Source organism: Ambystoma mexicanum, chromosome 11, assembly GCF_040938575.1.
Source record: "Ambystoma mexicanum isolate Mex_15411 chromosome 11, UKY_AmexF1_1, whole genome shotgun sequence".
In the NCBI taxonomy this organism is placed as follows: Eukaryota; Metazoa; Chordata; class Amphibia; order Caudata; family Ambystomatidae; genus Ambystoma; species Ambystoma mexicanum.
The window spans coordinates 1,175,763,011-1,175,777,847 of NC_090934.1; the positions used below are offsets into that span (position 1 = coordinate 1,175,763,011).

Genomic DNA, 14,837 nt, shown 5'->3' on the forward strand with positions numbered 1-14,837 from the left:
ATCTTTAAAACTGCGTTTTTATCACAACCAGAAAAAGGCTGCACACCCCTGCCACACACATTCACGTGGGGTAAAAACAGAGTCCTCACTACAGGAGCATGCCAGTCGGCTCTTCAACATTTTACAAGGAGCAAAAGGAAGAGGCAGCACCATTGTGCTGAAAACCCAAAAAGCCACTTTTAAAATGTCATCCTTTTAACCTTCAAAGTGCTGTTTTGGCACTAAATTCATTCATTTCTCATAAACCACTGTGATCAAAAAGGGCCTGCGATGCCCAGGATCAGTCTTGAGTCTCAGAGGAACCGGGCCTCATTTGAATGACAGCTCCAGGAAAAAGTATCTTTGTAAAAGCAAACCTGAGGTTTTGTTTTCATTTTCACGGGAAACGTGGCTAAACCTTTGCAACAAGTATCAAGAATCAGCTGTGCAGAGAGAGACTCTAAACAAAGGCATGATACATGTATCTAGGCTGCAAACAACTACAGCATTCAAGGAAAGGACTAGAGCTGTCCAAAGTGTGCATTTGTTGCAGAGGAAAACTGAATTTAAAAGAGCTTTTACATTTTTAAATGTGCTTTTTCCAGAATGACGAGCAAAATCGCCTATTTTAAAAGTATATTATTGTGTAAAGGCTCGATTATTCAAGAATGTAAAAGGATTTGCTACTGTTAGAAACACACATATACACTGTTTAATTCTATATGTTTAAAAGTTAAGATTTAAAAGTATACATCAAAGAAAAAACCCAGGCTGAATGGCAAACTATGTCAAAGAAAAAAAAAACCTGCCATCCCAGAGTGCTAGCCCTGAGAAAGGGTGACACCTCATAAACCTCTGGAGCAGGAAATGCTAATTGCTAGCATGGGGGCTTTGAATCCCAGGACAATGGGGGCTTCCCAGTGCATCAGACATTCGTCTTTGCCTAAGGCTGAGACAATAGCAGGCTAAGACTCTCACCTGTCAAGTGTGAAAGGCAGGAAACTGCAATCAAAGGAAAGAGGCCCCTCATCCTGTTTCAAAGGAATTTGATAACTGCTGCCAGTTAGAAGAAAAGAAAAAAAAACTGCTAATGACATTTGGTGTTTAAATGCCTATTTGTAACTGAACTTTAAAGACGTTTAACTTTGCCACAAGAATGAGGGAAAATCTGAAAGTTGGTAGTTTTAAATCTAATTTTATGCTCTTTCTTTGAACTCAGTACTGCATAAGGAACAGAAGTTGTGAAGAATAACCGTTTGTGGGGAAAGTATTGAATTTGCGCATATGACATTTTGTACACATATCTCAGGGGTAAATGTATGTACAGAATTGGGAAATTTTAGGCCAAATTGTTCATGGTTAAAATTGCCAAAATGTCACAGAAAGCCTAAACCAGGTCCCACAGACTGGGGATTTGGATTGAAATGTGACCCACGAAATATGTAATTTGTGCATCTGATTTTCTCAAAGATTATCACTGTATAAATATGTATTTGAGGGAAAATTAGATTTTGGTTCTAGGAGCTAGAGGAGGTCCCTAGACATTGTAAAAGTAACACCATAAAACATGACAGCCTTTTCTGTTATCCAACCAGCAAGGAGCAAGACAGAAACTATGCTCTTGCCCAATCGTAGCATCATGGGTGTGGGTTGGAAGCCTGCCCCTGCCATATAATTTAGTGATGTCATTTGGCATGATAAATAGGGGAACATGACAACACACAAGGGCACTGATTCCTGACCTCTTCCTGATTTCTGCGTGTCGTCTTGTTCCTGATTTCTTCATCTTTTGTGCCTAATTCCTGATTTTCATTGCCAAGCCAAGGTCTAAGCATTGCTTAACCGCTTTTCAACTAGGCCCCAAAATTCTGAAACAAATCCCAAAACCCCAGGGAAGCATCTTGATCCAGTTTGGCTTGCTACTACTAAATGCATGCCTGCTGCAAACTCGCCATCCCACTGATCCAGTCCAGTCCAGTGTGTCCAGGTGACCAGAACCACCCAGCTGACCCTATCCCGCCAGATGTGCCCTGCTGTCCTTGGTTAGACTGATCCGTGTGATGACCAGAACCCTTGACGGTCCAAAATCCTAAAAGTGGACTGTAAGTATTAATAGGAAGCATAGAAAATCATAGCATACCTTGCCATGTTTTGTTCCATCCCAATCTCTAAACCCTCTTCTCCTTACCTTAATACCTGGTAACATTGTCAGAATCCTTATTGCAATCCTGTCTTTGATCTATATTGCTAAGCCCCATTTCTTTAGTCTTTTTATCTTATGCAAATCTTAAACCATCCATCCTACTTCGAGTGATCGGACTGATTCCGCCAGGAGAGGACACTGGGGATTTGGTGTTGAAGTCATGAATCAACTCCAGAGGTTACTTTGTCCCTCCTTGGTATTCTAGCCGGAATGCTGTAGTCATAAAACTACAGTAAATATTGTCTTGTCCAAACTGCGTTCTTTTCTGTTTTCACTGCCCGATTTTTCTAAAAATGCCTCTCATTCAGCCTTGCATAATTCCTCAATTTATTAGCTAGAGACTTCATTTCAACTTCAGAGTATACTTAAGAACCATCGCTACATCCCAACCTAAATAACGCACTTAATAATTGTGTATTTCACCCGTTTTTATTAAAAACCGTTTAGTACATTTTAGGCGGGAATCCGCATTTCTGCAAAGTTTTACACGTGTGATTTTTGAATTTCAATTATTTTCAAACTTCCATTAAGGTTCAAAGTGTACAATTTTGCTCATGTTATAGCTCATGATTGTTAGCATCTTGTCAATGTTGCTCCCATAGAAATTTGTATTGATTTAAGAACTTTTGCACACGTTCATTGTTTCACAAGCCATTTTCGATTTGTCATTTTTAAAGTGTAAGATTTCCAACCCGTTTTTCTCTCTTGTTTGGGGAGGGAAGGTTGTATTCAAATTCTATTGGCTGTTCTTTATTCCTGAATACCTGCTGCATCCTTATATCTATTTAGAATTGCTTATTTGTGAGTTGAGGAATGTTGCAGGGGGAAATCTTAACATAAGTGCTATCTTTTCAAACAAACCAAAAGTGTTCTTTCCTTTGATGTTTTATATTCTGTATTGCTAAAAGTGAATTTAACTGCCTTACATACTTTATTATCTGTTATTGTCACCACATTGGTGATTGCTGCTCCCTATTAAAAAAGTATGTTTAATTTGAATTTTAAATAAATAAATATTACCTTTACCAACCAGCCTGATTACTGGTCCATTGATAAGGGGTGTGATATGAGTGGTATATCACTCAGAATATTCAACCTATAGACATAATAAAATAAGTATTTCATTTATGCGCTGCGTACTAGGCTGAGACTAGGGTGTATCGCCTGATTGAAATACTTAACATCACTGTGTTGACTGTTGTCTGATTTCACAAATGGCATCTGCAAGTTCTGACATTTTAGTCAAGTGTACTTTGTTTAATTCTTAATTGATGTATTCAGCATTTGTTATATATTGAAAGGAATAATTTGTTATTCTGCAGGTTAATCCATTGTCACTGAGGAGTGACAATTTGCGTCTTGGTCAGCTTAGACTTCACCTCATGACATCTTCTGGAAATATGTACGTGGATGGATCAATGAAATTTAAGACTACTCTCCAGACTTGTACACTTGACGATCTCCGAGAAGGAATTGTCAATGCAACTTCAAGGTTAGTGTCAGCAAGTCATCTCATTTCTTATTCAGTTTGTTACTTCCAATTATAGTTCTAGGGAGCTGAAAATACTATTGTCTTATATTTGTAGAATGATGATGTTTAGAACTGTATATTTCTGCTTGAAGAAAAATAAGTCAGAGAGGGCATTCTGGGTATTGCCCCCTCGTTATAACCTAGATAATGTTGTAAGGTTCATAGTACTTTTCCATTTGCAAATTTTTCATATTTCTCACTATCCTTTCTGGAAGTAGTTCATATTCATACTGCTGAATAACACTCCTAATTCCTGTTGGAAATTGACATCCAGATATTTAATCCTATTCTAGGAGTAAGCGATTTACACTTTCACAAAAAACTGCATTTTGGCATCTCTAAGCATTTGTGTCTGAGCCTGACTTAACCTATGCTATGGCAGGTCCATTAAGGAGCTGCTCATGGTACCTTATCCTCAGCATTGCCCAGTGCCTAAGGGTGTTAAAGAAGCTTTTAGTACCTGCAGGCTGCCTCTGTGTCAATTTTTAATAGAACATGCAGAGTGAAAGCTGAGACTGTTTTCTACACTGTGTTGTATTGCCATGGTGACATGGCACCTCACACATTGGAGGCTGAATAGGAAATGAGCACTGGTGCTTTGAAGTAATCATAGGATGTGTGCGTCTGAAGTGGAGAGGGTGCTACAAGGCAGAAACCCAGTGGGGAAGCTACATAGGAGAAGAGTAATGGGCCTAACAAAAATGGGGTAGAAGAAGTGGAGTGCTACAGAAGTGTGGGGTTGAGGTGGAGGACGAGGGCTGCATTGCTATGAGAAGTTCTGCAGTCAGTGGTGCTGTGGACCTTGCATGGAGGAACAGGTTTTGTAAGAAGGGGAGTGAGGCATTAAGGAACAAGGTGAAATTTGGCGGGGTGGCAGAGCAGTGAATGCTGTGAGCAGCCTAGGACAAGGAAGCAGAAATGGCAGGCAACTACCTGTAATAGTTCTTGGAATCCCTGCATACTGATTGACTAGATTGCTCTGAGAGTTCCTAAAAGGGTGCTAATTCTTAATACAAGTTCAGGGTTTGAAATTGAGATTCGATGAGCAGGAGCTAAAACCAGCTCCTGGGTGTCGGGCATCACACTGTGGGCAGGAGCTACCACAGGGATATCAGGAGATACCAGAGATGTTTCTTTAACTTTTGTCCATTTTGTATGAACCATTGTCTTTAAATGTATATTAGATGTGTTCTAATTCTTCTTTATTGACATTCTCAAATACGGAAAGTTAATGTCACATTTCCATGTTTGGAAGGCGCCAGTTGGCCTTAGGAGCCAAAAGTAGCTCCTGATAGCTGTTGGTTTCAAGCCAACCAGGCTCTACTATGCTAGAAGCAGGCGCTAACTACCTCCCAGCTCTCCTCAGTTTCCAACCCCGCAATTTATAGACCCCATCTGTGAAATTTAGCTGGCACACAAACTGTTTGTGATGCATTTAAATTAATTCATTTCAGATCATCTGGTGGGGCCGGCTGTTTCGCTGCATTTTCAATTTGGACTGATTGGGGCAGACGCAGCACATGGCAACCCAGCTACCCAGCCCACAGCAATACATTTAAAATGCAGGCAGACCGTGGAGTGGCTGGCTAGGCCGGCTGTTTCCCTGCATTTTCAATTTGTACTGATTGGTGCGGACCGAGCACACAGCAACCCAGCCCACAACAATACATTTAAAATGCAGGCAGACCGTGCAGTGCAGTGCAGTGGAGTGGAGTGAAGCTGAGCGGGGTGGCTGGTGGGGAAGGCTGTTACCCTGCTGCCCCTAATCTGCTTCTTGTGTCCTGGCTCCATATTTGGCCACAATACCCGATGCAGGAGCCCTGTCTGCGGTTTTGCCCTTAGCCCAGCAAGAGGATTATTGATTGTTTGCTCCTCCTTGGTGTAACTGGCTGATGCAAGCTAGAAAGTGAGAAGTTTGAAACCTGAAAGCCCAGGAACCTGCTGACACGCTCAGGAAACCACAGAGGGACCTTTTATTTGGCTTTTTAGAGAGCAGTGAACAAGGATTGGATTTGGAGCTACGCCTACTTGATTTTGAGGTTTGGAACTCCGAGGGGGGACTGTACCTTTTGTCAGTGGGCTGTGGACTCTGTTTTTCGTGTCTCTAGCACAGTGCTTATGGTACATGGAGCTGGGAACCGCAAAACGCAGAACCTTGGAATTTTAACACAGCGTTGAGTGCGGGGGGTGTTCGGACTTTGGCAGCTCCTGAGCTGTTGGCGTTCCTCACCCCATGTGAACCCCATAATAAGTGCTTGGTGGTTGTGTCTCTTTGGCCCTGCGGTCCAAATGGACTCTCATTATTCACATCCCCAGCAAATGTTTAACTTGGATTACTGGACAATCAGATTTTATTACATATGATTTTAGCTTTCCAAAATGATTTTAGCTGATTTTAGTTGTTTTAAGATGATTTTAGGATCTGCCTGGTTGCACATTTAAGTATTTTACCCATACTCTATATATACCTAAAATCTAAAATGACCAGGACCAGAGATTGGATTGGAGACTGGGGCAGGAGGGTGGAAGACTTGGCTATCTTTATTTTGACCTACTGTATTTTTTGGATTTGTTGTCTCCTTCCTGTGCCTATTCGTCATCATGGTGAAACGTAAAGACAATGAGGGGCATGTGTCCAGTAACTGTGTCGAAAAGGCACAGAGAATACAGATTACCAGAAAGGGGGTGGGCGGTCTCAGATGTCCTAACCATATCTAGATGTGTACCTAAAGGAGATTGCAGGGAAGATTGAGGAGCACATTATGGTCACTGAATGTGCCATAGAAGCAGTAACTTTGGGAACAATGAGAGGGGTAGGGCGAGAGGCTGTCCCCCTCCTGTTGTCTTTCTGGGTGTATTGTGGCAGAAAGGGGCAATTGATAACCTTGTCCCCACTGAATTGGCCATGGGCCTAGACGTCCCTGCATGTGACGGTAAGATGGTCTGGCTAGGCCACAATGCCCTACGGGTGCCGCCAGAAGCAGAGGGGTTAGAAGAGGCCCATACTTGTGTCAGGCAAGGGTAGCACTGAATCCATATGCAGTGAGTTCAAACGCTTAGATGATATGCTTGAGGAAAAAACTGCAGCCAGTGCTGAACTCTACTCTCATTTAAGAGAGTGGTGATGGGCTCTTTGGCCATTATTGACGACTCTATTAGGTCAATTAAAGAAGGTCTTTCAGAGGTGAATAAGATGGTTCAGGGCACAGCCCCAAAGGGGAGGGCATGGTGCAGGGTACGAGGGTTGGTGCTCCTTTCACAGTGAGCAATAGTTCCCAGGATCCTACAATGCAGCACATTAAGGCTGATATTCCTCCCTCCCCCACTTCGGCCTGGCCTTACTCAGGAAGGTCACAAGAGGGTTCCCTGGGTGGGTGAGGCAGATGAATCACCACTCCTGGAACCTGCATGTAGCCTGGGGAATTCTGTGGTGTTGGATCTGTCCTCTGCGGTGGCCATTCTGGTAGAGGTGATAGGAGTACCTGTGCTACAAAGGGGGCAGATTGAACCTGCAGTTGCCTTACTGAATAACAGCAGCCATTGGATGAACTATGAACATGTGGGGCCTCATTACGCGGTCGGAGGTAGCCATGTTGCTATTGGCACAATGGCTACCTCCTTACCGCATTCCGGGTCCGGGTTCCCGAAATAGGGACTTACCGGGTCATTCCAACCTTGGAGGACCCGGTAAGTCCCCATTCCGGGAACCATTCCCCATTCCCATTCGAGCCCCCATAGGGCTCAATGGAAATGGGGATGGAGCTAATAACGGTACCGCAATTTGCGGTACCGTTATTAGCTGTGAAGTCCCTTAACGGGTCCCGTCCTTAACGCCTGGTAAAACCAGGTGTTCAGGAAGGGACCCGCCAAGGGACCTCAGAATAGGGTGGTAAAGGATTACCGGCATCGGTGCCCTTACCGGTGCCAGTAATCCCTTACCACCTACCACGTAATGAGGCCCATGAGCTTCAGGGGCCCGGTCTATCCTAATGGCTAGGAGAGTAGGGTGCGTGGGTCGCTCTCGGAAAAACATTGAGGGAGATTGTGTGGTTGTTATCTTGGCCAGACCCTCACTGCTTTCTTATGTGACCAATTCAAACCTCTCTAGAAGGTAGATTCCCCATATGATATGATATGGCATTTATAACGCGCCGATACCCAAGTGTTTCATAGTGAAGCACCAACGAGTAGTTTTGTTCCTTTGGCCTATATTTATCACATAGGATGCACTGTGGAAACCAATACACTGGAGGTCATTACAACCCCGGTGTTAAGGGTTAACGACGGCGTTAACCCTTAACGCCGGATTCCCACTTTAACGCCTGCTTTTGGCAGGCGTTAAAGTCCATGGCGCTAACCCGCCATGGTGCTAATTACGCCGCCGTAATTTACGGCGGCGTAATTAGCGCCTTCCCCACTCCCATTATGCCCTATGGGGCAAAAATGGGAATGGGGAAGGGAAAATGGGAAATGGGGATTTACCGCCCCACTCACCTTGGAATGGGGCGGTAAATCCGCCATCCACCATGGTGTAAACGTAGTTTACACCATGGTGGTAAAGTTGGTGCACTTAGCACCAAGGTTGTAATGACCGCCACTGTCTGATGTTCCATCTATTAGGGATGAGAGGGTATGTGAAAAGAGAGGGGAGTTGTTATCTAAATCAGTGTCTTCTACAACGCCCCCTCCCACGCCCCCACCATGTCGAAAGTGCTGATATCAAAAAGAGGAGGAGTTGTGGTCAAGAATCGCTATGAGGTTTTGTCGACCATTGAGGAGATCTTTTGACTGAAATTTTGCGGGTCAAGGGATCAAAGTGTGCCTTTGGTAGGGGCCCTGGATACAGGTTCTGCGTCTGGAGGGGTGAGTCCAGTGAAGACAGTTTTTGACCAATGTTCCTTGGTTTCATGGAACATTGTTGATGCAAAGTCAAAATTCCAGGACCACAAAAAATTCTATTTTTAAAATCTTTTGATGTCGTTCTTCTGCAGGAATCCTGGGTGGATTCAGGGATAGACTTTTTTTGTGGATGGCTTCAGATCTTTCTCAGTGGCCGCCTCTAAAAACAAATGTGGCCGTTGCTATGGGGGAATGTTAATCCTTGTAAAGTCATCAATAGAGGGGGTGGTGAGCGTTCAGAATCCTGAGTCACTTAGTCTGCAGTATATTGATATTATTCCCAATAAGGGCCTTTCACCGTCAATTATTAATTCCTATAGTAGTCCTCATAAATCTGAGGCTGACTGATTGGGCACCCTGAAGACATATATTGAGGGGGATGCTCTCCCACTTCTAAATACTGATGGTGGTCTTATTGTCGGGGAGATTTCAACATAACAATGGGGAATGGTCTTTCGGACCGTTTTTGTGCTGTTAATGAGGATGCTGCATAGGGATCCAAGCTCTGTCAATGGTAGATGTAAGAATCTGTGCTAAGGGTTTTCAGTCTCTATCTTGGGTTTTGGAATGGGGGATACAAACAGTCAATGGATGTGTGTGTCCCGATATCCCGGGGGAGTTGACTTTTTTGTAACCACATGGGAACCTCGACAATTGTTTATTTCCTTATGAAGATGAAACACTGTCATCTGATGCAGAAATTCAAGCTCCTGAGTTATCCACACAGCGACCATTTTCCCACCCCCCTCAAAATATTATGGCAGAGGGGGCATTTGAATTTAACGTCCTACATAAAACTTGATGGGGCCTCACTCAACCCGTCCTGTAAAAGGCAAATGAAAGGGAAAGGGTTGACCCGACGGTTTTATATCAGAAGGTGGGTACTGAATGTTCGCCGTGGTTGTCATGATCTTAGACTCTGAAACATCACTTTGGGCGGTTACCAAGTCTTTTTTTAATCGTCCAGGGGATGGTTCGATGAGAACTGTCGCAAGTTGAAACGTGAACATCTCTGTGTCCTGAAGGCATCAGGACAGGAGAGTTGCGATATTATTCAAGCAAGATCTGCATATCGACAAGCTATAGACAAGAGGAAACAGGAAATGGAGGTCGAAGCATGGGAAGTAATGCTGAAGGCAGTGGAAGTGAACAATGCTAAAACGTTCTGGAAATATGTGGCAAATGGCCCGGCCTATAACAGAACATCAGTGGGCACTCAAACCCGGGTACATCATTTTTTGGCAAATATTTAAGCCAAAGAATCATGATGAGAAAATGAAAGGCTATGTCGCAGTAGAATAGCATGTTGTTGGAGCTGCATTGGGAGGCTGCCTGCCCCGAAGCCAAGAACTGAGAAGTCAAGGTCAGTTATCTACGCTGAAGAGGAACATGTGTGCAGAGGATGAATCCTCTCACGTTAAGGTGCAAGAAGGAGCACAGAAGATGCCAAGTCTCAATTCATTAAAGTAATTAAAAGCTTGTAGAATTAACAGAATCATGGGGCCTCATTACGACCCTGGCGGTAAGGGGTTAGCGCCAGCGTTAGCTGCGCCGACCCCTTACCGCCAATTACGAGTTCCCTTTCCGCCATGGCGGTTTTTACACCTGCTTTTAGCGGGTGTAAAAAACCATGGCGGTAAGGGAACTTGGTGTTAATTACGCCACCGTAATTTACGGTGGCGTAATTAACGCCTTCCCCACTCCCATTATGCCCTATGGGGCAAAAATGGGAATGGGGAAGGGTAAATGGGGATTGGGGATTTACCGCCCCGCCAAGGTCGGAATGGGGCGGTAAATCCCCTTACCGCCATGGCGTTAACGTAGTTAGCACCATGGCGGTAAAGTCACGGCCCTGGCGGTAACTTACCGCCAGGGTCGTAATGAGGCCCATGGTCTCTTGCCACGTGAGTCAAGGCTGACAATAGGGCGTGACCTTGGAGTTCCAGACACAATAGCGAGTGCCCTCACTCCTTTTGCGTTCCTAGGACAAGAATACTCTGCAAGGCCAAGTACAAAGAGAATTTCATGGCAGAAGGCATGGGTAATTGTTAGGCAGAATCCTGTGCAGTTCCCTTAGGGAGCACTACAGAAGATTAGGACTACAGGTGAGAGCAATAAATCCCCTTTGGTATCAGTCTGTACCACAAAGATTTAGTTGGTAGCTGTGGCTGAGCAGTCAGACTTATCTCAAGAGGGAGATGAGCAGTGATCAGGGTTTACACAATAGGCCTACAATACTATGGTACAAGGAAACACTGACCAAAGCTTTGTATTAAAAAGTAGATATATATTTATTGTATACACTTCTAGTAAAACACATTTATCACAGTCATCAAGCAAGTTAAAATAAGTCAAAGAAAAATATATACACTCCCTAGTTAAATTGTAGACCAAGTGAACCAGAGTGAAAACTGAGCAAAACGGCACAGTGAAAGCCACACACAAGGGATACTCTAGCAATTTCTCACAAGGGAGGGAAAACACAAGTTATACAGAAATATCTTCTTACACACCCTAGCAACACTTCCCATAAGTTTGTGAACCAGATTAAGCAAGACAGTGCATCAGTATAGAAAATACTTAAATGAAAACTGAGCAAAATGGCATTTCACAAGATTTAGAAAGGGGAAGAAAAGGGTTGTTATAAGAAGTAGGTGCACCAACACAGTTCTAGTTGAGAAGCAATCTAAAGAAGGCAGTTCTAACAACCAGAGTCAAAAGGCCTGTGCCAGAGTCAGTGGTACAGGGCAAGGGCCCAGGAGCAAAATGTTCTTCTAGCTGCAGTCAAGTCTTTGGTTAACGATTTTGAAAAGGTGGATGCAGAAGGTGAAAGACAATGTTAAGAGAGTGGGGCGGCCAACCCAACAGGTAGGTAAAGGATTTAAAACACCTTTAGTGCTACCGCGAAGAAAGGGCGGCCTGGCGGAACAATGTACCTAAGTGGCTCCTGTGGTGGCAGTTGTTCCTGGTAGTTCCTGCAGTTCGGGGGATCCAATAGAGGAAGAGAGGCTCTGGTCGTGGAGGAAGGTTCGAGTTACTGCACAACCCAGGGATGAAACCAGCCCCGTTGCTGCTCGGCGAATAAAAGGTATGCTCCTTTAAATCGCAGTCCGGGTGAACTGGTGCCTGGCTATCTGGCCTCCGAGTACAGGATACTGGCGATTCAACCAAGGCAGGTCCAGGAAGGTGATTGGCAAACTGGTTGGCCCCACCAGCTCAAGAGAAGAAGGCTTTTGCAGATGAAGATCTTCTCTCGTCGTGTGGAGAAAAGTGGTGAGACGTTGCAGCAGGGCTTCACTGGTAGTTCAGTCGTTGCAGGGGTCTTGGCTTCTCTCCTCTTTGGCTTCTTGGTTCCAGTGGCGACGTCTTGCTCTTCCAGTCCTCAGGACCCTGCTTTTATGCAAAAAGAGCCCCATTCATACAGCTTAGCTGTCACTCACACAGTGGAGTGGTCGCCCTTGGCGGGAGACCCTCCAACCTATCAGGATAGAGTGCGACATGGGTTGCTGAGGCAACCCTGTCCAGGGGTCCTACTTCCCCTCCCACACAATGGACCCACCCCAGACTCAGTGGCACCGAAAGGAGGGCTTCTTGGCAGAAGCCCGCCAAAAGGACGAACAAAGGATCCCCGACCTGGGTTAGGGGTTTAGAGAAAGACACGAGAAAGAATTTATATTAAAGTTCTGGCAAATAAAAACGACCAGAGTAAAGTTAATGTAAAAATAAACCGGCGGTATGTTAGAGGCTGTCAGAAAATGTGGTATCCTCTAACAATGGGAAAATCCCATAGGGAAATATTTACGGTAGTAACCACTGCCACCAGCCAGAAACTTTTGAGAGAGGGACTGTACGGTACCCTCTCGAAAAGGAACATGGGGGAAAAACTATTAACCCTTTCCAGTACCTCCATAGTAAGATGGGTTGTACTGGTTTAGTTAATAAAAAATGACTAGTAAAGTCAATTGGGACTTTACATGCCCTGGGAGACAGTAGTCAGTCCCAGGGTATGGAGTCTATGTTTGGGGGTCACTATGACACCCCTGTGTCACTGCACGGAGGGTGCTGTTTAACACATGTGAATAAAGATGGTTCCTATGGAGGTGAGAGAAACCCCATAGACATTAAACACAAAAATAGCCTAGAACACACATAACAAAAATGCCTAAGAGTGGGAAAAAGAGTCTCACTCTTAGCAGGAGAAAAGAAACAAACCTTTCAAATCCAGCAAAGCTGCTGGGGGACTCTATAGGTAAGGGCAATTAGCAATAGAATGAGAATTCTCCCTAACAGTAATGAGAGATGTGGGGCTAATTGGGTGGAAAGGCAGCTTCATGTCCTATCTACTTGCACGTTGGTCTTGGCTTATGTGCTGCTAATTGAACCGAATGTTCCAGGCAAGGCACAAGTGTGCCAAACCAATTGTATTAGTCCATAGAACGAAGGACCTTGTAGCTTGAGTCACCAATTTAACACTGTGTAATTGATTTTTCTTAAATGACATGTATGAAGAGGTAGGTATAAGTTATCCACCTGGTATTTGACAGCCAATAACAAACCTAGCTCCAATATTATTGTATATCTAGGTGTTTCCGTTAACCAATCCCAACCCTTGATAGGTTTTTCACTATTGCCACGTAGCATGACGTCATTCTAATGCACAAAGAGAGTATATCATTGTTTTTCATGTGGAAATCGCTGAGAATGAGTGCCCGTCCGTTAATGTTCGTTGTAAACTCCTGATTATAGATTATTGCTAATAAAAGAGCCATTTGCCATTTGTCTAATTCTGGTATAATCCCATGCAGTAACAGATGCACTTTCCAAGGGCCATAAACTCAGTCAGGTTAGTATTCCCAGTAATTCCTGGTGCCCAATAACAGTGGGTCTCCGTCCCATTCTGGACCTCAGGGCCTTGAACAAGTTTCTGAGGAAAGACAAATTCAGGCTGGTGATGTTGAGAGAAATTCTCCATGCTCTCGGACTTCAGAACTGGCTGATGTCAATAGATCTGCAGGACACTTGTTTCCATGTGCTACATCGGAAGCACAGGAATTTTGCGATGTTCCTTATAGGGGACACGCACTATCAGTTCAAAGTGCTTCCCTTTGGGTTGACCTCGGCTCCAAGGGTCTTTACCAAGCTTATGGCGGTAGTCGCAGCTCACCTCAGGAGATCCGGGCTCCACGTATGGACCTGGACGACTAGCTGATCCAAGGGAAGTCCGCAGTGCAGGTCTTGTGTCATCTGGAGGACTGGTGTCTTCCACTGCATAGGCGGGGCTTCTACCCTGAACTTGAAGATGTCCCATGTGACGCCAGTCTAAAGGCTCCAGTTCATCGCAGCAGTCCTAGACACCCGAGTGAGGAAGGCCTTCCCTCCCGAGGAGAGAGTCAGCAACATAGCACAAATGGTACACTTGTTCCTGAATCACATCACCTTAGCAGCGGCTTCCTTCCTCCACCTCTTGGGTCTCATGGCCTCCTATATTTTTCTGGTGCTAGAGGCCAGGTTGCTCATAAAATCCCTTCAATGGCTTCTAAGAGGTCACTGGTCACAGTACTTTGGAGCACTCACGGATCCTCTCAAGGTGTCCGCCAAGTGGTCCACGACCTCAGCTGGTAGACCGACTGCGGCAATCTTTTGGTGGGGGAACCCTTCCTAAGGCCTGGGTGGTCACTGATGCATCTCTGAAGGGTTGGGGTGCTCACTACGAAGATATGCAGGTGAGTGGCCTTTGATCATTAATAGAAGCCAGGTGGCACATCAACAGGCTGGAGTTGTGAGCCATCAGCTTTTGCCCCATCTCTCAAGGGGAAACATGTCCTGATTCGGACGAACAAAACAGTGGCCATGCACTACCTGAACAAGCAAGGTGACGTACGCTCCCTTCCACTCTGCAGAGAGGCGATACAGCTGTGGTTCTGGTTGCTGGAGAACCGGATCTCAGCAGTTCATCTGGTGGTGACAGAGAATGGTTTGGCGGATGCTCTAAGCAGGCAGAGCATGGTCTCACAAGAGTGGGAAGTGTGCCAGGAAGTCCTGGAAGAGGCCTCCTCTCTCTGTGGCCCCAGCAGTGGATGGATCTAGTTGCCATAGAGTCCAACAAGAAGTGCAGACAGGTTTCCCAGCAAACAATGCACTGGGATACGTGTTTCTGGTGGATTGGACCTTCCATCTCCACTATGCCTTCCCCCCAATTCCCATCTTTCCATGGGTTCTAAGGAG

The 14,837-nt window shown here is 44.9% G+C and overlaps 1 protein-coding gene across 4 annotated transcripts in view; it reads left to right on the plus strand.

Annotated features, from left to right (window-relative positions):
• VPS13C (vacuolar protein sorting 13 homolog C) overlaps positions 1-14,837 on the plus strand; it is a 5,236,720-nt gene that overhangs the window by 3,074,584 nt on the left and 2,147,299 nt on the right. For all 4 annotated transcript variants that reach the window (XM_069624493.1, XM_069624490.1, XM_069624491.1 and 1 more), the window contains one exon: positions 3,505-3,674. In XM_069624493.1, the coding sequence (XP_069480594.1) occupies positions 3,505-3,674 (170 nt within the window). The remainder of the gene's footprint in view (positions 1-3,504; positions 3,675-14,837) is intronic.